The sequence below is a fragment of the Podarcis raffonei genome, chromosome 5 (genome assembly GCF_027172205.1).
Source record: "Podarcis raffonei isolate rPodRaf1 chromosome 5, rPodRaf1.pri, whole genome shotgun sequence".
Lineage (NCBI taxonomy): Eukaryota > Metazoa > Chordata > Lepidosauria > Squamata > Lacertidae > Podarcis > Podarcis raffonei.
In genome coordinates this window covers 78,097,285-78,120,987 of record NC_070606.1, presented here as the reverse complement: position 1 = coordinate 78,120,987, position 23,703 = coordinate 78,097,285, and the positions used below count along the sequence as shown (strand labels likewise).

At 45.0% G+C, this 23,703-nt stretch overlaps 1 protein-coding gene across 1 annotated transcript in view; it reads left to right on the top strand.

Annotated features, from left to right (window-relative positions):
- Nucleotides 1-22,735, top strand: part of MINDY4B (MINDY family member 4B) — a 28,485-nt gene extending 5,750 nt beyond the window's left edge. The window contains exons 3-12 of the mRNA XM_053387468.1: nt 932-1,105; nt 2,611-2,730; nt 4,588-4,682; nt 6,870-7,035; nt 9,846-9,911; nt 12,202-12,272; nt 16,354-16,426; nt 19,256-19,429; nt 19,850-20,030; nt 21,415-22,735. Coding sequence (XP_053243443.1) covers nt 932-1,105; nt 2,611-2,730; nt 4,588-4,682; nt 6,870-7,035; nt 9,846-9,911; nt 12,202-12,272; nt 16,354-16,426; nt 19,256-19,429; nt 19,850-20,030; nt 21,415-21,557 — 1,263 coding nt within the window. The 3' untranslated portion in view covers nt 21,558-22,735. The remainder of the gene's footprint in view (nt 1-931; nt 1,106-2,610; nt 2,731-4,587; nt 4,683-6,869; nt 7,036-9,845; nt 9,912-12,201; nt 12,273-16,353; nt 16,427-19,255; nt 19,430-19,849; nt 20,031-21,414) is intronic.
- Nucleotides 22,736-23,703: the final 968 nt, after the last annotated feature.

Below are 23,703 nucleotides of genomic sequence, written 5' to 3'. Positions count from 1 at the left end.
GAGAATAAAAATAGAACAACTATTAACTTCAATATTTCTTTTATCAAGGCAGGGTTCATGCCTTTATTTCCAAAACCTTTCCTAGTGCTGCAATTTGGACAAGAGCCATTTAATTTCTAAACCAGAAGGAGAGCTCCTGTTCTTTGGTAATCCAGGAAACTGAGCCAAGGCAGTTCTCCTTTCCAAGTGTCACTATCACTAGGTAATTTTGCCTGTGACTACTTTCGGTCTATTGGAAGCTATGGAAAACAGAACAGCACTGCAGCAGGTCAAAAGATGGGTAGATTCCAAGTTGAGTTACATAGAAATATTGCAGGAAGAAGTTAAGAAGAGTCAACTAGTAAGTACGAAAAATATTTGCTTGATTTTTTTTGCCAAAAGAAAACAATCCTTTCTTGCTGGGAGTTTGAATTGTTTTGGGCTGTGTCATGCACCACGGACGACAAAAGCAATGCTTTGAAAAAAAAAATTGCATTGAGGGTGACTCTGAAGTAACATCAACATCTCAGTCCAGGACACCTCCCTACATTTACCTGGAAGTAAGTCTCACTGGTTTCAGTGGAATTCACGTATAAGGAAATATGCTTACTAACACAACAGGTATCAAATGGCTAACTTTGTAAGCTGTCGTCTCTGCAAACCTACTGGCACTTGTTGCCTTTAAACACCTTGCACTGTTTTTAAATGATGTATAAACTTATGTGCACCGAAAAGAGAATTATATTCTTGACACGCTGGTTTGAAACAATATTGAAACCTTTCGTCTCCTTGCAGATACAAACCATGTTATGGGACGGGGTTTTGTGCAGTTCCTTCATTTTAGGAGAATGTTTGCTATAAAAAAAAAGTCAGAAAAGGTGGAGCCTGACACGAACGTATTTAGGGATATGCCATACAGCTTGGTTTCTGTTTGTTTATATTGTTTATCTAGAAGTGCCAAGACCACAAATCGGAGGACGACAAAGAGGACGCAGCTGCAGCGTCGCAAATGACAAACCCCCTAAAGCAAAGCCGTTTCCCATCCAATATTCTTTATTCGATTCCCAAAGCTCTCATCGTCTCATCGAACCTCGGAGGGCGGCCCATCTCACTGGAAATGGCAGTGGTAAGCGGACCTTGTCAATTAAGTATGAGATGAAACTTAATCTCGCCAGAATTAAAGAGACACAGAAATCTTATCCAGGAGCACTGTTGGAATCAAGGCTGCAGTTGGCTGCTGTCAGAAATAATTTAAAAGGGATATAGTGGGGATTGGCTATTTGGAATGGTTTTCAAGGCTGCTACTGGCCCCTGAATGTACACAAAAGATCCTGCACTAGGTATTAAGCAATACAGATATGATGTGATATTTAACTTCCTTGTTCCAATTCTACTGGTGGCTCCCTGTGTTGTATCCAGGGCTAGAGGAGAAATTCAAGCCCTAAACAACAGTGTCAGAGAGCCAGTCGAACGCTGCCTCTGAAAATGGCTCCATTTGTGAATAGCCATTGATCGATAGACCTCCTGACAGATAACTCTCCACAAATTTATCTAATTCTTTCTTAAAGCCATCCAAGCTGGTTGCCATCGCTGCATCTTGTGGCAACAAATCCCATTAATTAATTCTGTTTTGCATGAAGAAGTACTTTCTTTGATCTGCCCCAAAACTGCTGCCAATTAATTTAGTCGGGTGACCTAGGGTTTTGGTTTTATTGGAAGTCATCACTTTCTTCACAACTGCTTAGGTGAGCTGTAGTAGAAAACCTGTCCCAAGCAATTTTTTATTAAGAAGCACTAAACATTCCCCTTGATTATGTTTTCCTTAAAGCACATTGGGAACCATTTATGCAGCCATCTTTTGTGCAAAATGGGTGGGGGTGTCATTATTATTCTATTTACTTATTTATTGCCCTTAGCAGTTGTTGGTTACCAAGTGACTTTCATTTAAAAACATAAACACCAATACATTATACCATAAAAGAAAAAAGAAAGAAAAGTCATATAAAAAAATAATAGTATGCTTATGGTTCAAATTATAGTATGTTTATAGTTCATATCCCTCCATAGTTGTCCTTTCTGTAAACGGAAATGTCCCAAATACATTAACATTAGCAATGTTTCAACTGTGTATTGGAGGTTCATGAGCTGCAGTGAGATGATTTGTGAAAAGCTTGCAGGACATGCAAGTATATTTGTACTACTTACCATGCACTTGATTCATATTTCTTTCCTTGCCACTGATGATGGAGACTGAGGACATTTTGACGAGGGCCAGATTATCGAGAAAGTTAACAAGACCCTGCCTGGAGTCTATGATTCTCATATTGCACCACTGGCTTTGACAATGAAACTGTAAAGATGGTTTCAGAATATGAGTTTATATATGTGCTCTGATTTGTAGTACAAGTACAATTTCAAGTGATCTGCCAAGAACCACAGTGATTTTCATGTCATCCATGGAGAAAGGGGTGGCATTTAAGAACAGCCGCCTTAACTGTTTATCATTTGGAAAGTGCTCCAGTTCCCTGATCATTGTGGTAAATGCCTGTTTCGTTCAGAGGAACCAGGAATATTAGCTTTCTTTTAATAAAGACCATATTTTTGTTGTTGTTTAATTCTTACCATTTCAAGGGACTACGGAGGATGTTATTTGGAAGCACATATCAAGTCTTCAGCTATGAATGGAAAAGAGCATATTTCAGATTCCACGAACCTTATACTGATTTGGCCTATGCACTGGAGACAGATAAGGTAATAATACCTGGCAGCCATTTTTATACTGGTAAGTGCTCAGCATGGATCAGGCCAATCCCAGCCCAGTCATGTGCTCCCTGGATGTTCAAGGGCAAAATCACAATCTATCTGCTTCAGTTGACCCCTGTCTAAAGTGGCTATTGGCGTCACCTCCTTTGCAGAATGGTGATAATGTGGGTTGTAAACCCCTTTCCTTATCAAGCGAGTTATACCAAGTATCAAACAGAAATGACATAGAGCTGGTTTACACAGCAGCATATGACTTTCACCCCCCCGCTCCATATGTACAGAAGCTTCCAATTGCCTAAAACAGCTATATGCTCTGAAAGTTGCCATAGAGGGCCCCGACCTAGCCTTAATACAGCTGCCCTGCTGTATTAAGCCCAGTCCTTGGTCTCTTGTAGGCATTGCAGGAAAGGGGGAGGGATGCACGACACATTTAAATCGCACAACATACTTGAATTATACCACAACAATCAGTAGCAGCCAGTGTGTGTCACAAGGTGGGGCTGCCCTTCCGACAGCAGCGTTGTTGCTGCTTACCTGGACAGGGCTGAGCCAAGGTGCTGGCAAGGTTAGGGTTGCATGGATAGGACTGCCACGACTAATCTGGCATTCCCATCGGTACATCACACGGCCCTGACCATGGGTCGGCAAACTAAGGTCCGCGGGCTGGATCAGGCCCAATTGCCTTCTAAATCCGGCCCGCGAATGGTCCGGGAATCGCCACGTGGATCGTCAGTACATGGATCGCCAGTGCGCATGTTCTTTCCCTCTCCCTCCCTCTCCCTCACACTGCAGCAGCGCCACCTCCTCCCTTCCTCCTCCTGGCTTCTCCCCACCCTGCCTAGAGGAGGAAGGGGGCTGGGCTTTGTTGGTGCCAGCCCTTCCCCAGAGCCCTTCCCCAGAGCCCTTTTGTGCGCCACTCACCTTTGTCAGGCTGCATTTTTATGTTTTAATGTTGTAGTTTTTTAAGTTGTATTTCAATCAATTGTTTTTATATTGGGTGTTAGCCGCCCTGAGCCCGGTTGGGGAAGGCGGGGTATAAATAAATTTATTTTTATTATTATTATTATTATTATTATTATTATTATTATTATTATTATTATCCCTCCACCGCCACTGCTAGCCCCTGCTGCTCGCAAAACACAGGAGCCACGGTTGGCTGGGCGCCCCTCTCAAGCGGCCACCATTTAAAGCAGGCCCTCTTCAGAACCCTTTCACGCACTGCTCATCGTCCCTCGTTTATTCCCCCCCCCAAAAAAATATAGTCTGGCCCCCAACAATGTCTGAGGGACAGTGGACCAGCCGTCGCTGAAAAAGTTTGAGGACCCCTGGCCCTGATCTTGCCATTGCTCTGCCTCCATCCCGTCCAGATAAACAGCAGTGATACAGGCGTCGGGAGGGTCACCTGATCACACGTGTCACTATTGGCATGAGTAAATGTATGACGTAATTTACACAGAGCTTAAAAGGTAAAGGTATCCCTGACCATTAGGTCCAGTCGCAGACGACTCTGGGGTTGCGGCGCTCATCTTGCTCTATAGGCCGAGGGAGCCGGCGTTTGTCCGCAGACAGCTTCTGGGTCATGTGGCCAGCATGACTAAGCCGCTTCTGGCGAACCAGAGCAGTGCACGGAAACGCCGTTTACCTTCCCGCTGGAGCGGTACCTATTTATCTACTTGCACTTTGTCCTGCTTTCGAACTGCTAGGTGGGCAGGAGCAGGGACCGAGCAACAGGAGCTCACCCCGTCGCGGGGATTCGAACTGCCAACCTTCTGATTGGCAAGCCCTAGGCTCTGTGGTTTAACCCACAGCACCACCCGCTTACACTGTGTAAATGCTTTCTTTCAGGGAGGAGCAGTAGCTGTTCAGATGGCTGTTCAAGTGAACATCATTAAATACTTGTTGTTTGTACAAAATAAAGAAGAAAATATGCGCCTACAAAGGTAAGGATGGGCCGGAGAGATATTTGCTTAAGCTGGGTGGGTTTTGGGGATCCAGAAGGTGGGTTCCCAGACCACCTCCCATATGTGACCCAGTGAATCAGTAGATTCACAGTACCTCCCAACACTTGAAAGCCAAGGAGCTGTTTTGTAGTCTTTAACGGGGAGATACTGTGGAACGCAAGCTGGTGTTGGATTCCAACCCCTGTCAGCCCCAGCCAACATGGTCAGTGCTCAGGGATCGTGGCAGCTGTACTCAGCGGTGCAGCTGGGAATTTTTTATACCGTGTACTTACTACCCTTACGGGGTAAGGGGTCTCTAGGTCAGGCTTCCTCAACCTCAGCCCTCCAGATGTTTTGAGACTACAATTCCCATCATCCCTGACCACTGGTCCTGCTAGCTAGGGATGATGGGAGTTGTAGGCCAAAAACATCTGGAGGGCTGAGGTTGAGGTTATGTGTATTACATGTGAAGCCCTTCATAAGAATAAAAAAACAATGGTGCCGCACCTCTGTGAGTCGTTGCAGGAAGCTCCACCAATAATTAGCATTAAACTGGAGAGTATACTTCTCTTCTCAGCATGCAGATATAAAACAGAAGCTCCAAGAGGAAGACATGGATTGGATGAGAAATCTGAAAGAAGCACTGGAGAATGGAGAGAAGCAGAATGCCTCTGTGTTCCCAATAGTGGGAAAGGAGAGCTGAAAATAATGCAAATATATTTCACGTCTGGCAACCAATGCACCCATTGGGTTTCAAATAGTACATGGGTAGACGAGTCGAAAAAGCCCAGGATACAAATTTTCACATCCCTCTAGTGGTTATATGGGGGATTATTTACCAGATGTAATGTATTTAGTGTTAACTCTGGAAGTGAATACAGTGGTACCTCTAGATGCGAACGGGATCCGTTCCGGAGCCCCGTTCGTATCTAGAAGCAAACGTAACCAGCGACGGCACGTCTGCGCATGCACGCGTCGCTTTTCGCCGCTTCTGCGCATGCATGTGACGTCATTTTTAGCATCTGCACATGCGCAAGCGGCGAAACCCGGAAGTAACACGCTCCGTTACTTCCGGGTTGCCACGGAGCGCAACTCGAATGCGCTCATCCCAAAACACATTCAACCCAAGGTATGACTGTACTCAATTCTGACCAAATTAAGCCTCCTGATGTACATTTTGCTCGATCAAATGGGGTCTGCTTTTGCTGCCCTGATGGTAAGCACATTTACTTAGGATTAAGCAGCCTTGTCTTGTAGAAAATGAGAATATATGTTCAAAGTAAAAATAATAAAATGAGCATCTAGAGCAGGCATACGCAAACTCTGGCCCTCCAGATGTTTGGGATGACAATTCCCATCATCCCTAACTAACAGGACCAGTGGTCAGGGATGATGGGAACTATAGTCCCAAACATCTGGAGGGTTGGAGTTTGCCTGTGCCTGATCTATAGCCATGTAAATGTCTGGCTGCCCCACTGCTGACCTACAAAAAGTAAGGATGCTGCAGTGATGAGTGTCAGCCCTGGTGAGCTCTAGCATCGCTGTGCCCAGGTGTGGATGTCTTGGACTGTTTGCGACTGCATTTGTCACCTGCCACTCTCTGGGTGGTCATTGGGGTGGAATCCTGCACTGCAATGGCCTGGTATGATGGGATGGTGAGCTGCTTGTGCGTAAAATCCTAGTCCCTCAGAGTTTGGCTAAGTCCACAAACCTCTGTCTGTGACGGAGCTCCTTAAGTATGGCTCCATCAGTCGCTCGTTGAATCGGACAGTGGGCGTTTACGGAACTTCTTCCAGCATAAAAGCTCCTTAACGGAAACGCGTCTTCTGGACTCTCGGCGTGACAGTTTCCGGCGAGGAGTGGGTGTCCCTACAGGAGGTCCTGAAACCTCCCCACTGTTCTCGCTTGAAGTGTCTCTGAGCCCTCCCTCCGACTCACTTTCCCTTGGAACTCCACTTCTCCCCCTGCTGGTCCCCTCCTCAGCTGAATGGTCTCTCTCACCCTCCGTGAGCCCTTTCACCTCCTGCGTCTCAGATGGCAGTTCCCTGACACCTGGGTTTAGCCCTGAGGTCCAGCCCTAGCAGCACCATTGTCAACAATGTCTTGGGGCTGACAGTTTTCCTGTTCCTGGACAGTGGATTGCTAGTGTCTCTCTCTCACAGTCTCTTTTTCTCTCTGTCTTTGCAGTTTATGTGAAATAAGCCAAAAAGAACAAGAAAAGGCTCTTGCAGCAGCCTTGGCTGATATTCTGTGGGTAGCAGGAGAAGGTCAGAAAGCTACTGTCTGCCTTGTCACCAGTGATACTTATTTTACTCCCAGTATAGACTACAAAGCGGATCACTTTACTGAAAGAGTAAGTAAGAGAAGCTATGCTTTAAAAGACACAAGATTTGCAAGGGGGAATTGTTGGGCTTGGTTCTAAAAACTAAGAAACAGAAAAACCCCAGAAACACGAGGACTGTTGTATGTTGTGGTACAAACAACAAGCACATAAAGATCCACTTTGCAGCCAGAGACTGGCTGAGATTTGCTGGCCAAGAAAAACCAACAGCATTGTGTGAATCGAGGTGCTATAATTCTTTCTTTTATTAGACGCCATAAAGAGAAGCAAGGAACTCCGAACACAGAGAAAATAAGTTAAATTTAGCATAGCTATCCTGTGTGTGCCGTTAAATATCTTGAGGCCCGACCAGATGTTTCAGTGAAAGTAGATCAATAGAGTAGTGTTTGGAATGGGTGCCACATGTAATGTGATCAAACTGGTCTGTAACACATTTGTCTGTGTGTGGAATCTCTGGGACGAAGATTTTCATATTCAAATCTCCCAAGGAGGCACAAGGTAAAACAGGTTTTGGTGTATAGCAGTGGCGTAGCATGGGGGGTGCAGGGGGGCCGGCCGCACCGGGCGCAACATCTGGGGGCACTCGCTCGCACTTGCAGCTCTCTGCCCCTACCTGGCTCACTCACTCTAGGGGGCGCAAATTACTTGCCTTGCCCCGGGTGCTGACAACCCACACTACGCCACTGGTGTATAGTTCAATGAAAATGTTGGCTCTGGGCTCCTCCAGAGGACCTATTTATTGAGCATTCATCGAGATTTGCTTACACAAAGTTTATGCAGCTGAAATTCTACTCAGTCTTTACTGAGCATTTGTTAGTATTTGTTTGCAGGGAGATTATACAACAATGAGCATTCATCCTGAATTCACCCTGACTTGGCTTCAGGGTCTTCATATGTCTTCCTGTTTATCATTTATTCATTCCAAACCTCTCAGTGCATTTCTCTGTTACTTTCCTAACCATGAAAAGATTTTTTTTTCATTGTGCTTGGGCAACAGAGCACTTCTATTGTGAAAATCTAAATTTCCCAGAATGCACCCGAATCCCTCCTATAATATGGCACCCCTAGAATGTGGCAGCTGTGGAATAGGCAAATTAGGAAAGGACTTTTTTTTTTAATGCAACTACCAGCATTGTCATGCCTTTCTAGAAATCTATGGACCTACCACAGTTGGAATCCTGTGTACGGTTCTGGTTGCCACATCCTAAAGAGAATATTGTGGGCCTGCAAGAGTGGAGGAAGGGGAGACCAGCTGGTACCCATTGGGACTGGTAGGTCACCCAGCAACAGGTAAAAGCAGAGCTGATGACAGGTGCAAACAGCTGATTATTGGTTTTGTCCCCATCCTCCTCCCTGTTGTTTAAGGAGGAAGAAGCTTGAAATATAGTCAGAGTCGAGAGTGGATTTCATGCTCTTTATTCAGCTCATAGTAGTGAGGAGGAATGGAAGTTCCCCCAGAATGTCTGCTTTATATACATTATTTACACAATGGGCCCCACGTGTTTGGCTAATTCCGGAATTCTCCTGTAGGCCAATCAGGTTGCGGATTCACTTCCACCTGGAGCTGGATTGGGTGGCTCCTGTGGACCAATCAGCCTGCTGCATTCTGAATCCTATTGTTCTAGGACCAATCAGACTGCTGCATTTTGGATCCTATTCAACTCAGTACATAACAAAGCTGATAGGAAGTGTCTGGATTGGCTACTAGTATGGAGGCAGAGAGGTGCAGGCTGGCTAAGAGCAAGCTGAAGATGGAGGGGCAGTGCGCCATTTGCCCTGCTAGACCAACCTGCACTAGGGGAAGCCAACATTCTTAGGGGACTGAAGCAACTCTTTGAGGAAGTATGATGGCTAGGGCATGAGTAAGAATAGAGAAAGTAAAAAGGGGGAAAGCTCCCTCTCTCAAGATACCAGACCCTGGAGTCATCCAATGAAGCTGAACAGTGGGAGATTCGGCACAGACAAAAGGAGGTACTGGCACCAAATTCGCTACCAGATGTGATGAACATCCATTTGGAACACCAGGGCTCTCCTTCTGTCATCCACCCCTCCTTCCCAACTTGCTGTAATTATCTGGAGCTCCAAGGCAGTCAGGGGAGGAGAAGAGATGACAGGACCTGGGAGGGACGGGCAGGAGAAGTGAGGACTGCCTTGTCTCCTGCCGCATTGGTATGTTTCATATTTGCCAGCTTTGAATATGGCTGCCTTGACCCTTATTCCGCCATCCATCCATCCCTGCACCCCGCTCTATCTCTGGATGACACTAGAAGGTCAAAGAGAACTCAGGTGCAGATACACACAGGTACTGCCTGGTTCTAATGCAGGGGTCAGCAAAAATTTTCAGCAGGGGGCTGGTCCACTGTCCCTCAGACCTTATGGGGGCCAGACTATATTTTTTGGGGGGGGGGGAATGAACGAATTCCTGTGCCCCACAAATAACCCAGAGATGCATTTTAAATAAAAGCACACATTCTACTCATGTAAAAACACACTGATTCCCAGACCGTCCGCGGACCGGATTTAGAAGGCGATTGGGCCGGATCCAGCCCCCGGGCCTTAGTTTGCCTACCCATGTTCTAATGCTTCATTATCTCTGTGCAGTAAGGGAGCTGGAGAGCACAGAGCCTAGGCTGAAAGCGAAGCAGTCAGAGTCGTCTTCACAGAGCTCATGTATATGGAAAAGTCTGTTCAGGACAAAATTTAATTTAGGCTAAACTGTGCTCATGTGTAATAGAGATGAATGATGTAATTACTGCGCCACCTGACCAGTTTTCCAAAATTTTATTCCTGTGTTGATGGAATTCTTAATGATCATTTTGCAGGTTCAGCTGTTTGACTTTTTTGAGAAGGAAACAGCTCAGCAGTTCCTCTGCGATCACATACACTGTGTAAGTTCGGGGGGGGGGTATGCAGCGTCTTTACAAATGTGTACTTGTGGCCAAGTTTTATGTGGCTTTTAACAGTACCTACAGGTGGAACTGCACACATGCCTGTTTGCTCGTACCTTAGTGCACCACTGTGTTCAGTGGGGATTATTTCATTTCATTTTTTCATTTCACTTTTAATTTGTATACCGTCTTTCTATTTCACAACACCCAAGGCAGTTTACAAGCTGAAGAAACAAAGAATGTACACCTTAGAACAATCTAATCCAATACAAAAATGTGATAATAAAACATAACTTTAAAATAAGCAACTTGTATAAAATAAAGTAATATTCAACAATCCATTAGAATAGCATAGAATAATATCAAATACCAGCATATTAAAATTAAACACATCCACTCTTAACAATTATAATAAATAATTTCCAAACCGTAATCAATAAAACAACGGCAAGTCACAGTGCAGAAAATAATACAATACAAATCGAGAAGCAGAGACTGGAGGGTGGGGCAAGGCAGGTGGAAGAACGCCTTGCCTGATGAAGTCTCTCCCCTCACAGTTCTAGATCCAAAGATTCAAAAATTGTTCTGAATCTCATTCTTCAGTAGATGTACTCTCAGATGACTGTAAATGGGGCTGCAGTCTTGCTTGTCTTATTATGCAATGTTGTAAAATGGATCTATCTTTTGTTCTGATTCAACTTTTGGCTAATAAACCTCGACTGCATTTTGAATTGCCTCGTGCATTTAGCACAATGTTCTTTTCCTCATCTCAGTCATCACAGATAGGTACAGCAGGTGGGACCTGCAACAAACTGTTGCAGCATGGAGTGCTGCTGTTTAGGAAGCCAGTCGATGTCAGTACAGTAGTACCTCGGGTTACATACGCTTCAGGTTACATACGCTTCAGGTTACACACTCCACTAAGCCAGAAATAGTGCTTCAGGTTAAGAACTTTGCTTCAGGATAAGAACAGAAATTGGGCTCTGGCGGCGCGGCGGCAGCAGGAGGCCCCATTAGCTAAAGTGGTGCTTCAGGTTAAGAACAGTTTCAGGTTAAGTACAGACCTCCGGAACGAATTAAGTACTTAACCCGAGGTACCACTGTACGCCTTTCAACCGATGTGCAGTGACTGGGCTCAATAACTGGTTCTGCCCCAACTGGGCTAGGTGACTGGAGCACTTTCAGAGACCTTCCAATCCTGGAAAGCAGGTCGCAGTGCCCTGGACCCACAACTGTGCATTGTGAGCACCAGACTCATGCAGAGTATAAATAACGCAGAAGCTAGCTGTGAAGCATATTTTATTTCTAATAGCTGCTACAAACTAATGAACTACTGGCTTGCATGAGTCTCCCACTCAGCCATCTAGTCACTACATAGATAAGACTCTCTCCACACACAGAGTCAGGCAACCAGTCAGGAGTAGAAGAGCATTTTCCACCCACTCCTTTCTCAAAACATCAGATCAAGAGATTCTGTCAATGGGAGGGGTGAAAATAACAACAGTCCCTCCCTTCTATTTCCCCTGTTTTCTGTTCTCTTCCCCACAATTGTCAGTCAGCATTCCGTGGCCATTGAGCATGCTCAGTGCTTATTGGGCTTGGGCTTTTTCCCCCTTTGCCTGTACATATTATCTGGACTGGGGTTCTGCACTTGGGTGTGTCCCCCTTGCCTGTACGTATTTTCTGCACTGAAAATCCTTGGGGGTTCCCCAAACACAGAAACCTAGAAAGCTGCCTTAACCTGCGTCAGACCATTGCTTCATCTACCTCAGTATTGTGTACACTGATTGGCAGCAGCCTTCCAGGGTTCCAAGCAGGAGTCTTTTTTCCAGCCCTGCCTGGAGATCCCAGGGTTTGAACCCAGGACCTTCTGCATGCAACACAGGTGCTCTCCCACTGAGCTATGGCCCCTTCCCAGCTAATGTCTTTCTTTTGTGTGTGGTGCCATTCTGGCTAAATAAGCAATAGCACTCACAGCCTGAACACCAGAAATCAAGGGGAGGCTCTGAGGATGTGTGTCAACATGAACCTGAGCAGTGGTGGACTTTGGTAATATGGGGCTTGAGCAAAGACAAAAGCCCCCCCCCCAGTTCTTATTTCCATAATAATTCATTTGGGTACAGTTGTTTTTTATGGATCTTCTCAGTAGCTGCCTGTATAAATAGGGTATTGTTTTGTTGTTGTTGTTGTTGTGCACCCCCTCGGCTTGGTGCCCTGTGTGAGGAAACTACCTGCACTGCCCTGAATCTGATGCTGACCTGAGTAACATTCATCCTTCTCTTCTCATCAGCTGAACTGTGAAGGAAGTCATGGAGTGATTCTATTTCTGTACAGCTTGCTTTTCTCAAGGACATTTGAAAGGTAACAAAAATGTTCCCCTGCTTTATCAATACCTAGATTTAAATTAAGCAATAAGTCACTGCGTCATCCTTTCCTTCTTCTTATCTTTTTTAAATTTAAGAATAGTTTATTTGCCACAGCATATATTTCAAACATTCTCATGATCATAAAAACCATAAAATAACACGTCGTGTGCTCCAACCTCATTAAAAGGAAGGGATACATTATATCTGCAACAATTTGAAAGGTTCAAATGTATACTTCAAGTATTCCAAACTATGTTACCCACCCCAAACACTACTCCCCCATGTGCCTCACTAACCGTGTGTTCAATGAAACAGCGTAGAAGTTATTGTTTTTCTTTTGGTCTCTTGCTACCTGCAATTTCCATGTTAGCTCTTCCAACAAAGCTGTCTGCCAGACCACTTCATACCACTTATCCATGGTCAACAGTTGCAATGTTTTTCATGTTCTGACTATGGTCGTTCTCGCCGCAGTCAATAACTGGGTTATAAGAACTTTATTTCTAATTCTTGGCGAGTCCTGACTGTACAAATTAAGCAATGCCAATCCTGGGGACATAGGAACTATCTGCCTTGTAATCAAAGATATCTCTGCAAAGACATTTTCCCAGAATTTTTTTATTTTTGAACACTCCCACCATGTATGTCTGTTTGTCCCAATAGTGGGACACCCTCTCCAACACATAGGGGAGCTGTTGGGTTTTATATAAGTTAGACTTCTAGGTGTTAAATACCAGCAATTTGCGATTTTGAGGGCCCTTTCTCTTGTCATTTCCGAAATAATTTATACAGGGCTTTGATCCACAGCCCATTCCATGCCTCTTCCTCAATTTCTAAATCCCAATCTGATTCCCACCATTATATTATTCTGGGGAGGGAAATATGCCTCTATAGTTGATATATACAGAGATGATATTAATCCTTTCATTGCTATATTTTCTTCTACTATTATTTTTTTGTATGTGGTTATTAATAATCTCCACATTAAGTTGTTCTATAAAGTTATTATCATTATGGCAGATACCAGCAGGCAACTGCCCTCGTTGTGCAGGCGATGTCAGCAAAGCAGCTTCTTGGACACTAGTTTCTAAGATTTCCTGTGCTAAGGATCTACAGTTCCCAAGTCCCTGATCCCAGGGGTGGAGGAAGGGGGCAGTGGGGGCAAGCTGCCCCAGGTGTCACCACTGAGAGGGGTGACAAAATGGCGGGTGGCACTCACCGCGGGGCCTGCAGCGCGCCTGAGCCACGCGTTTTAAAGACTCTCTCAAGGCAAATCTAAAAAAATGTATTATAAACTCCAACAACTGGGAAACACTGGCCTGCGAGCGCTCCAATTGGAGAACAGCCTCTACCAAATGTGTCATGGGCTTCGAAGACATGCAAAGTCAGGACAAAAAGGGAGAAACGTGCTAAGAGGAAGGAACGCTTGGCAAACCCTCACCATGATCAACTCCCGCCCAAAAACCCCACTGTAGAAGGATGTGTAGACCCAGAATTGCCTCCACAGTCACAGACTCACTGTTAAAACCGTGTTTATGGGAGACAATCTTACTCGGCTATGAGTGATCGCAGAAGAAGAAGAAGAAGAAGAAGAAGAAGAAGAAGAAGAAGAAGAAGAAGAAGAAGAGGGGTGACTGGAAATTACAGAGCAGCCAGCTTAATAAAGCATAGGGTTTGTCTTGCAACATTATTGTTGTGTTTGAGTGGACTGAACATCCTGCAATGTCTTATCAGCATTAGTAGTTGAAGCTAAAGATGCTTGGGTGGCTGGGGTGTGTTTTGACTACTGTCGGCTTTATCATCAAAGAATGCTGAATAAATTCCTCTTGACAGCCAAGGCCAGGGAGGCCTAAACTTTGGACAGCTGTAAGTCTGAGTATAGACTTACTATACTGAGTATAGTAAGTTCCCCCCTCTGGATTATTCTGCAGTTACCGTCTTCAGTTCAACTAATTATTAGCTTGTTTAGCTTATGTAGGTAGCAACTTAAAATTTTAAAGAGGTTTTCTCACCGCTGCTGTATTGTAGTTGCCATCTTTGTAGTGTTACTTTACTTTAAAAAAAATATTTTGTCACCAGCGGCAGGGCAGCTGGACCCTTACAATGCTGGATTGGATGAATCCCAAGCAGGAATTAAGATTGCTGGAAGAAATATCAACAACCTCAGATATGCTGATGACACAACCTTGATGGCAGAAAGTGAGGAGGAATTAAAGAACCTTTTAATGAGGGTGAAAGAGGAGAGCGCAAAATATGGTCTGAAGCTCAACATCAAAAAAACTTAGGTCATGGCCACTGGTCCCATCACCTCCTGGCAAATAGAAGGGGAAGAAATTGAGGCAGTGAGAGATTTTACTTTCTTGGGTTCCATGATCACTACAGATGGTGACAGCAGTCACGAAATTAAAAGACGCCTGCTTCTTGGGAGAAAAGCAATGACAAACCTAGACAGCATCTTAAAAGCAGAGACATCATCAGCATCTTAAAAGCAGCATCTTAAAAGCAGTGAGAGCTGGACCATAAAGAAGGCTGATCGCCGAAGAATTGATGCTTTTGAATTCTGGTGCTGGAAGAGACTCTTGAGAGTCCCATGGACTGCAAGAAGATCAAACCTATCCATTCTGAAGGAAATCAGCCCTGAGTGCTCACTGGAAGGGCAGATCCTGAAGCTGAGGCTCCAATACTTTGGCCACCTCATGAGAAGAGAAGACTCCCTGGAAAAGACCCTGATGTTAGGAAAGATGGAGGGCACAAGGAGAAGGGGACGACAGAGGACGAGATGGTTGGACAGTGTTCTCGAAGCTATCAACATGAGTTTGACCAAGCTGCAGGAGGCAGTGGAAGACAGGAGTGCCTGGCGTGCCCTGGTCCATGGGGTCACGAAGAGTTGGACATGACTAAACGACTAAACAACAACAACCAGAGCATAAAGTTTTAGAACGAAGTTGGTATAAGGCTCAAAACTTAAGGAGAATTCACGGGGTGGTTCAAAGCTACAAAGTGAACATTTGCACAAAGCCTTATTTCTGGAGGAGATATTAGAAGTTAATAGGATTGGGACACAATGGAGGGAAGACTGATGGAACTGAGAGAAGCTCGTTCATTTTGAGACCAGGCATGTTCAATCTACTGCAGGGGGTTGGACTAAATGAGTCTTTGGGTCCCTTCCAACTCTACAATTCTACAATTGATATTTCTGTGTGACTCACAAGCATTGGATCTGTCATTCTTACTGTGCAGTATACCCATGCAAACTTTCATTTGGCAGTGCTTTTGGGGGGACCGCGTATAAAATCATACATACTCAAGAGGATCTGCTTTAATAGTACTAGATATGATGTTGACCTCAACTCTTGGAAAAGCAAAGTGTCCCTGCGTGCCTTCTTTCTTGTTTTCTTCTGTTAGGCAGGGTGGAGACTAGTAAACAGACGGGCTGGTGCTGCCCACACCATTTAATTGAAAGTCCAAATTGGCCTATGGGCCCCGAAAAAGATTCGTGGCCCCTGCTATAACCACTACACCACACTGATTGTCAAACCCATCCTGTGCTGTGGGAACACTATGAGAACATCATCCATTGCTTCCCTGCCCTCCCACAACAGCTGGGTATAGCATATTCAAATGCATCCCTGTAGTCATCCTGGGATAGTTCAGTTGGTAGAGCATGAGGCTCTTAATCTCTGGGTTGTGGGTTCGTGCTCCATGTTGGGTGAAAGATTTCTGCATTACAGGGGGTTGGACTAGATGACCCCTTGTAGCCCCTTCCAACTCTACAATTCTATCATTCTATGATCCCTGCTCTTCCATCCCTGAGACTGTAAGGTTGTATCCAAAGCTGTCCAAGCGGGTGGAAAACTCATGCAGGGTATCTCCGCCACCCCACCTCAAAAAGCCTCTCCAGATTTTCAGGGGAACCTACAAAACTTTGGGGCTGCGGCGGGAGAGGGGGATCCACCTGAAATCGGAGTCTGGCGTTCTGTTAGCAAAACTCTGGCAAGCAGGTTGACAGTGAAGAGTGACTCACAGCACCGAGCAACAATAGGGAACGCTAATTTTGTCTTTGTGCTTTGGTTGGGTAGGCTGCAAAAAGACCTTGACTGTACCACAACTCATCTGTTGCAATGCAGGCTTGGAAGCTTCATCTGCAAACAAGTAGGTGTATCGGGGGGGCACCTGGCTCGTGGGGGTGGGTGGGTGTAAGCTGCCATGTTCTCCCAGCAGTGGTGTTGTGCTCATTGGGATGGAGATGGAATCAGAGGGAGGCTGTGGTGGGGCAGTCAGAGTGGCAGTGGCGCTGCGAGGCTGCCACTGTTGCTAACCCAGGACTCTGCTTTTTTTAAAAAAAGAAAATCTTTATTAATTTTCACATAGACAAATATACACAAGTTACATAACATAGAAAACAGAAAATGATACAAATGAATAGAAACGAAATAAGAAAAGATAAAGAAACAAACATAAACAAATACAATATACTACACTTACATGACAGCTTAAAATGTATAACTTCCAATAATTCTCATTATACTACTTATATTATCTGTATTCCTTGCACATATTATATATATTATATATATATATATATATATATATATATATATATATATATATATATATATTCCACTATTATATTTCATGTAATTCTTGGTTAACAGTATCACTCTATTTCTGCAAGTATTTTATTGTTCGTACAATACGTTTTTAAATATTCTTTGAATATTTTGCATTCCCTATAAACCTTCTGGTTTGGCACTGCTCTAATTTTTCCAGTCAATTTTGCTAGTTGCAGGTATTCTATCATAAGAATTTGCCACTCTGTAATCGTTGGTTAGATTTCATTCTTCCAATTTCTTGCCACTGTTATTCTGGCTCTGCTAACTTTGCCACTGTCACTGTGGGAACGCCATGGGCTGCATCTCCCTGCACGAGGCATCACTATTGGACTTTATTTTCTTTAAGTAATGTTGTGAAGGCTGTGCGCCACGCCCAGTTTCTGCCTAGCAGCAGAGGTGGAGCTAGCTGCTCTGTGACCCAGAGCAGCGTGACTTGGGGGCGGGGCTAGTGTCCCAGGGGGTGGGGCAAGCATCCCAGGGGTGTGCCGCCCACGGCGAGCATCCCGGGGGCGGGGGCAATGTCACCCCCCCAGGGATGTCACCCGGGGCACGCTGCACCCACCGCACCCACCTTGCTCTGCCTCTGTCTATCGGTAGCAATATTCCAGGGGGTTCCAGGCACTTAGCCAGGTGTTATGTACTGAGTTGAATAGGATCCAAAAGGCAGCAGTCTGATTAGTCCTAGAACAATAGGATCCAAAAGGCAGCAGTCTGATTGGTCCTAGAACAATAGGATTCAGAATGCAGCAGTCTGATTGGTCCTAGAACAATGCAGCAGTATGATTGGTTGGCAGGAACTACCCAATCATGCTCCAGATAGAAGTGAATCCACAACCTGATTGGCTTACAGTAGAATTCTGGAATTAGCCAATCATGTGCAGCCCATTGTGTAAATAATGTATATAAAGCAGATACTTTGAGGGGACATTCATTCATTCCTCCTCACCACTATGAGCTGAATAAAGAGCATGAAATCACTTTGCGACTCTGAGTATATTTCACCAGGGTTCTGGTTCTGTTGGGGAAATCAAAGCACAATGGAAGCTGGTGTGATGGCCTGGGATTCGGACTCAGAGGCTGAACCTGAGGAATCCCAGCCTGCACAGGAGTCCCCGCCTCCAGAACCAGCTGAGCTGGGGCTGGGGCCTGAGCCTGAAGGGTCCTCACCTGTGCTGGATCCTCAGCTGCAGGCACCAGCTGAGTCTGCTCTGGCCCCTGAGGTGATGGAGGACCCATTGCCTGCAGGTGCTCCACTCTCAGCCCCGTCAGAGGAAGAGGAGGTTGCCTCTGGGTCCGGTAACCCTCCAACCTCTCCTGAGCTACAGAGGCTCAGGGCAGAGAGGCGGAGGGAACTCCGTTCCTGCAGGAGGAGTGCTCACCTCCAGGCCAGGAGAGGCGAGTCACCTGTGGACCGGGGCTGCCCTATGCCTCGGGGCAGATAAAAGCCAGTCAGCCCCAGTCCCAGGTTGCGGGAGCAATGTTGTTGCTAGCCTGTTCCTGCCTGCACCCTGTCCTGCTCTTCTGCCAGAGTTCCTGACCCCACCCGACTCCCTGCCTTGGACCCAGCTACAGCTTTAACGGACAGCCTCCATACCGCACCATCAAACTCGAACTGGACTCGGACCTCGCCTCTCTGTTAGCCCCCAGCACCAGCACAGCTAGTGTCTTTGAGACAGGCACCCCCAACCTGTGGCCCTCCAGATGTTTTGGCCTACAACTCCCATGATCCCTAGCTAACAGGACCAGTGGTCAGGGATGATGGGAACTGTAGTCCAAAACATCTGGAGGGCCGAAGGTTGGGGATGCCTGCTTTAAGATATATGGTTTATTGTATACCTGCTTACACCTTCAATGGAGGGAGTGCAGAACATTCTGACTAAACATCGGTAAGAACTTTCCAACAGTAAGAGCTGTTCCACAGTGGAACCGTCCCCCTCAGGAGTTTGTGGGCTCTCCTTCATTGGAGGTTTTTAAGCAGAGGTTGGATGGCCACCTGTTATGGATGCTTTAGCTGAGATTTCTGAATTGCAGGGAGTTCGGCTAGACGACCATTGGGTGGGGGGGAGTTCCCTTCCAGCTCTACCATTCTATGTTTCTATTATTATATCCCAAGAGTGTCTCCCATTGCCTCTCCTTCCCAGAATGGCTCAGTTGGTAGAGCATGAGATTCTTAACCTTAGGGTCACGGGTTCGAATCCCACGTTAGGCAAAAAGTTTCCTGCATGGCAGGAGGTTGGACCAGATGACCCTCCTGGTCCCTTCCAACTCTGCAATTCTATGATTGCTGAACACTGAGGAACAAGCCGCTCTTGAGGTCAGCTTCTGATTCTCCACCTGAAAGCATGATCTGGGTGGTTTTCTCCTTTAGGCCATTCTGAACATCATCTTAACAGGCAGAGCTTGTCCACACGTGTTTAATGGGTTCCAGAAACTTGAGGCGGAAGGCAATGTGCAAAAGCAGCTGCATGGCGTCTTGTCCCGCAGTGAGGTGGGCTATTTACACTGGAGCAAGGAAGAAGTGGAACATTACAGATTCCCACAGGTAAGGTAAACATGCAAATCGGTGCATAGGTCTTTTCGGTGCAGGTAAGCATTTGAGCTACAGGGCCAAACTACACGTAACATTAGCAATGTGTTTGAAGAAGCATGCTTTACCTGGGCTCCTTTGGGAGGAAGGGAGGGATATAACACATAAGGATATGTTTGGGTCCCAGTGTGGTGTAGTGGTTAGAGAGTCAAGCTAGGACCTGGTATGTAAGCTTTTTGTGTGTTGCAAATTCCTAGCAGCCAGTCGTTTTCTGTTATCAGCTGGACCATGCTCTTATTTTTATTTGATGCCTACATGGGAGGAAGTTTTTTGAAACAGATGAAAATGTTGGTTTTGTTTGGGGGCTCTGTGTTTTCTTTTTAATGCCTTGCCGCACCATGAGACTGTGAATGAACTATGCCCTCCCCTCCCTAGGTTGGCAGCATGCTGAAAACTCCTAAATTGCCTGTTTGGTTGTGCAACATCAGTGGAACATACAGTGTCCTTTTCAGCACTAACAGGCTGCTCTTGTCCGACTGGAAAATGGAACACCTCTTTGATTTGTATTTTTATAATGGACAGCCCTCGCAGAAGACAACAGTGCATCTAACAATAGGTCGGCACTTACCTTTGCTGAAAGAGAACTTTTCAAATGAACACTCCTGACATCTCTTCAATTTTATATGTCCATCAGTGCCTTTTTTCCCCACAAGTGATACTTGAATCCATTTTGGTGTGTTTTCCATGGATCAAATATATATCTATATTTAACAAAAAAAAGTTCTGTGGCCTTGCCTGCACCTTCTGAGTTTTAAACTGGCATACATTTGCATCCTGTGCTACATTAACAATACATTCTAAACTAAAATGTTCTTTAGATAAGCAGACCTTATGAAAACACCCATACAAGCAACAGTAAACAGCACAATAAGAGAGGGGGGGGGCAACTCTGAGAGCAGATCTGAAAGGAGACTCCAGCAATTAGGAAAGAGGAGAAGTACAGTCCCTGGGGGAAATTCTGAAAGCATTCTCAGTAGGGGAGAAAATACCCCCAATCATTTTTTAAGCTACATAATCCATTAAGAGCCCAGTTCCTCTTCTTCTTCTTTTTACTAAGCACTCGGTGACCATTGAATGTCAAGAAAGCCTCTATGTTTTTCAGATGTTTTATCACTTGTGGTTTGCCACCCTGGGCTCCTTTGGGAGGAAGGGAGGGCTATAACACATAAGGATATGTTTTGAGTCCCAGTGTGGTGTAGTGGTTAGGGAGTCAAGCTAGGACCTGGTATGTAGGGGTTTTGTGTGTTTTTTTAAGCTGCAGGCCCTGATCCAGATTGGGTCTGCGGAACAGGGAAAGCGGGGTATAACCATTTTCTCCTGCCTCATTCCCCCCACAAAAGCCCCCTCCCCAAAGCCATCTTTGGGCAATTTGCCCTTATTTTGAGATTGCGTTTTTAACCCCATTGTGTCCTAGAAAGGAAGCTGCAGGAGCATATGGGGCCTGATCCACAGGACGCTGCCATATAATATATCAGTAATGTCTACACTGGAACGCAGGTGGCGCTGTGGTCTAAACCACTGAGCCTAGGGCTTGCCGATCGAAAGCTCGGCGGTTCGAATCCCCGCCAGGGGGGAGCTCCCGTTGCTGTCTGCGGAAAAACGTTGGCTCCCTCAGCCAGTAAAGTGAGATGAACACCGCAACCTCAGAATCGTTCGCGACTGGACTTAACTGTCAGGGGTCCTTTACCTTTTTTAATGCCTACACTGACTGGCAGTGGGTCTCAGGGTTTCAGGCAGGAGTCTCTTCCAGCCCTGTGTGAAAGACTCCAGGAATTGCATTTGGGGGCTTTGGCATGCAATGCATGTCCTCTGCCAACTGCCTAAAAGCAGACAGCTGAAGCACAGGAGAGGTTGAGAGGCGTGAAAAAACACCAATGCCAGAAGCTTCCATTTTGCACAAAGCAGCATACACACAAGCTTCTTTTCTTTCTTTCTTTCAGACACCCATTCTCATCACTGGGAGGAAAATCACCGTGAGGAGGACGGCGATGCGGAAAAGCGATTCCCTTCTGTGGAGATGGCCATCCGAACGAAGTGGGAGGGTGCTGCTATCAATTGGAACGGCGTGGTCCCCTTCTTCTGAAGATAGTGAGTGAGGGCACAGAGCTGGTCCGCAGGCTCTCTTGCACGGATCCTGCAGCCCAGGCCTGGAGGAAGAAGAAAGGAAACTGCTACCAATGGACAGCTCAATGGGCCTGCCAGTTTGGACTTCCAATCTGCATTTGGTAAATAAATTAGCTGTGCTTATGGGATAAGCAAAAGACAAACTGTGCAACATGTGGACACACAGAGAGAGAACGCTGCAAGCTAAACACAGAACTGAGATAAAATCGAGTATAGCAAGACAGTTTTACACACACACACACACACACACACACACACACACACACACACACTGCTGTGAACTTTTGCTTCTCCCACCAGCCGGGCCTCATGGAAGGGTGCTGCCTGTCATGGAAATATAATTGGTGTGAAATGACTGAGGACCTAAAGTCAATTAGGAATGTTGGAAGCGACAGAATGAAGTCATGACCCCACCGTTTCATATCTTCATGATGATTTCTCCCTGTTGTTGAAAATTATTACTGTTTCTGTTGTTGAATTTTTCTGCTGCCAGGATGCACAGTCTGTAGCGTACAGAAGTCCCAGCCCAGAGTTCTTTGAGTCAGAATGTCTGCAGTCCATTCCTAAGAAGCATATACATTTGGAATTCAATTTAATTAAGTGGCAATTACTGTGGCTGAGCATGGGTGAAAGGGCACTTTAAACTTGACAAATATGTGAATCGACATAGAGAGAGTGATGAGGTTTAACAGATCATGTGAGTCTAGCAGTTCAACATGTGCTTTGAAAGGGGGGAAATTACTTTTTTTAAACTTTTGGAGGAAAGGGAGGTGATTCAGTGGGTTGGACACGGAAGGAAAAATGGATAGGATAATTTAGGCAAAAAAGATAGAGGTGTCCTTTTTCCTACATCAAATAAAATCTAAGTAGCTAAAAGCTTGGATACAAATGTTTTTTTAAAAAAGAAAAAGGTTTGTGAGAAACTTGCAAGAGAAACATAATACAAATTAAGGGTGTGTCTAAGCAGTATTTAAAACAATTTGCACACATGGAGGAAACTGGATAGCAAACCTTTTAAAGAAGTAAAAAGAACTTAAATTGTTTTGTAAACTAGGGCAGAAAATCAGTAGTGGCTTTGAAAATCGCTAGATATGTTTTTCCCCTTTTGACCTCAATATATGACAAGGGCACTGTAAAAATAAATGTTGAAATATATTTTTAAAAAAATTTAAAAATATCCAGTAGCACCTTAGAGACCAACTAAGTTTGTTCATGGTATAAGCTTTTGTGTGTGCATGTACACGACAGCTTATACCACGAACAAACTTAGTTGGTCTCTAAGGTGCTACTGGACAATTCTTTTTATTTTTTAATATATTTTGACAGTGTCAGACCAACATGGCTATCTAACTGAATGTAAAAATAAAGTATTGGTAATCTACTATCAGGAAATAATAATGGAAAATTTGGCATTACTGGGTGCCTAAGAAAATTAACTGAAAAGACCGAGATGGCATTTGTACTTTGCTTGATCACGGCAGCTGAAATAAATGTAACCTAACTCTAGACAAAGTTGTATGCAACTAAAGCATGATTAATTAATAAGTATGTAAAACTTGGTGACTTATGGATGTGTAAGAAACGGTAGATAACCTAATTTGTTGAAAATTGGTCATTCTTTATAGCACATAATTATATCATTGCCAAGCTTTTGGTTTGCCGCTGCTTCTTTTTCCAACTTAGTTGTATTGATAAAATAATGTTGAATATGGCTCTGCTTGAAACAGAGGGAAAGATGCAATATAGAATCCTGCCACCCAGTTGTATTCCTCTCCTCCCTGCATCAGTCTATGAAATCTACACCACCACAGCAGGAGAGCAGGTGTGCCCCATTGAGTTGCTTGCAAGGCAAATACGATTCAAGCAAGCTACGTAATGTATGGTGTTACACAGTGGCAAGTCACCCACAAGGTGGCGCTCAGAACTGCAAACTTTTATCATTCAAGTCAACAACAGCAAACAAACCAAGGGCGCTCAGGTGTCGTTGATTCTGCTTAATCCATACAGTGAGCTATCCACTCCCAACTGTCTTTGGTGTGGCATTGTTTCTGGGAGCACGGCATGGTTTAATAATAATAATAATAATAATAATTTATATTTATACC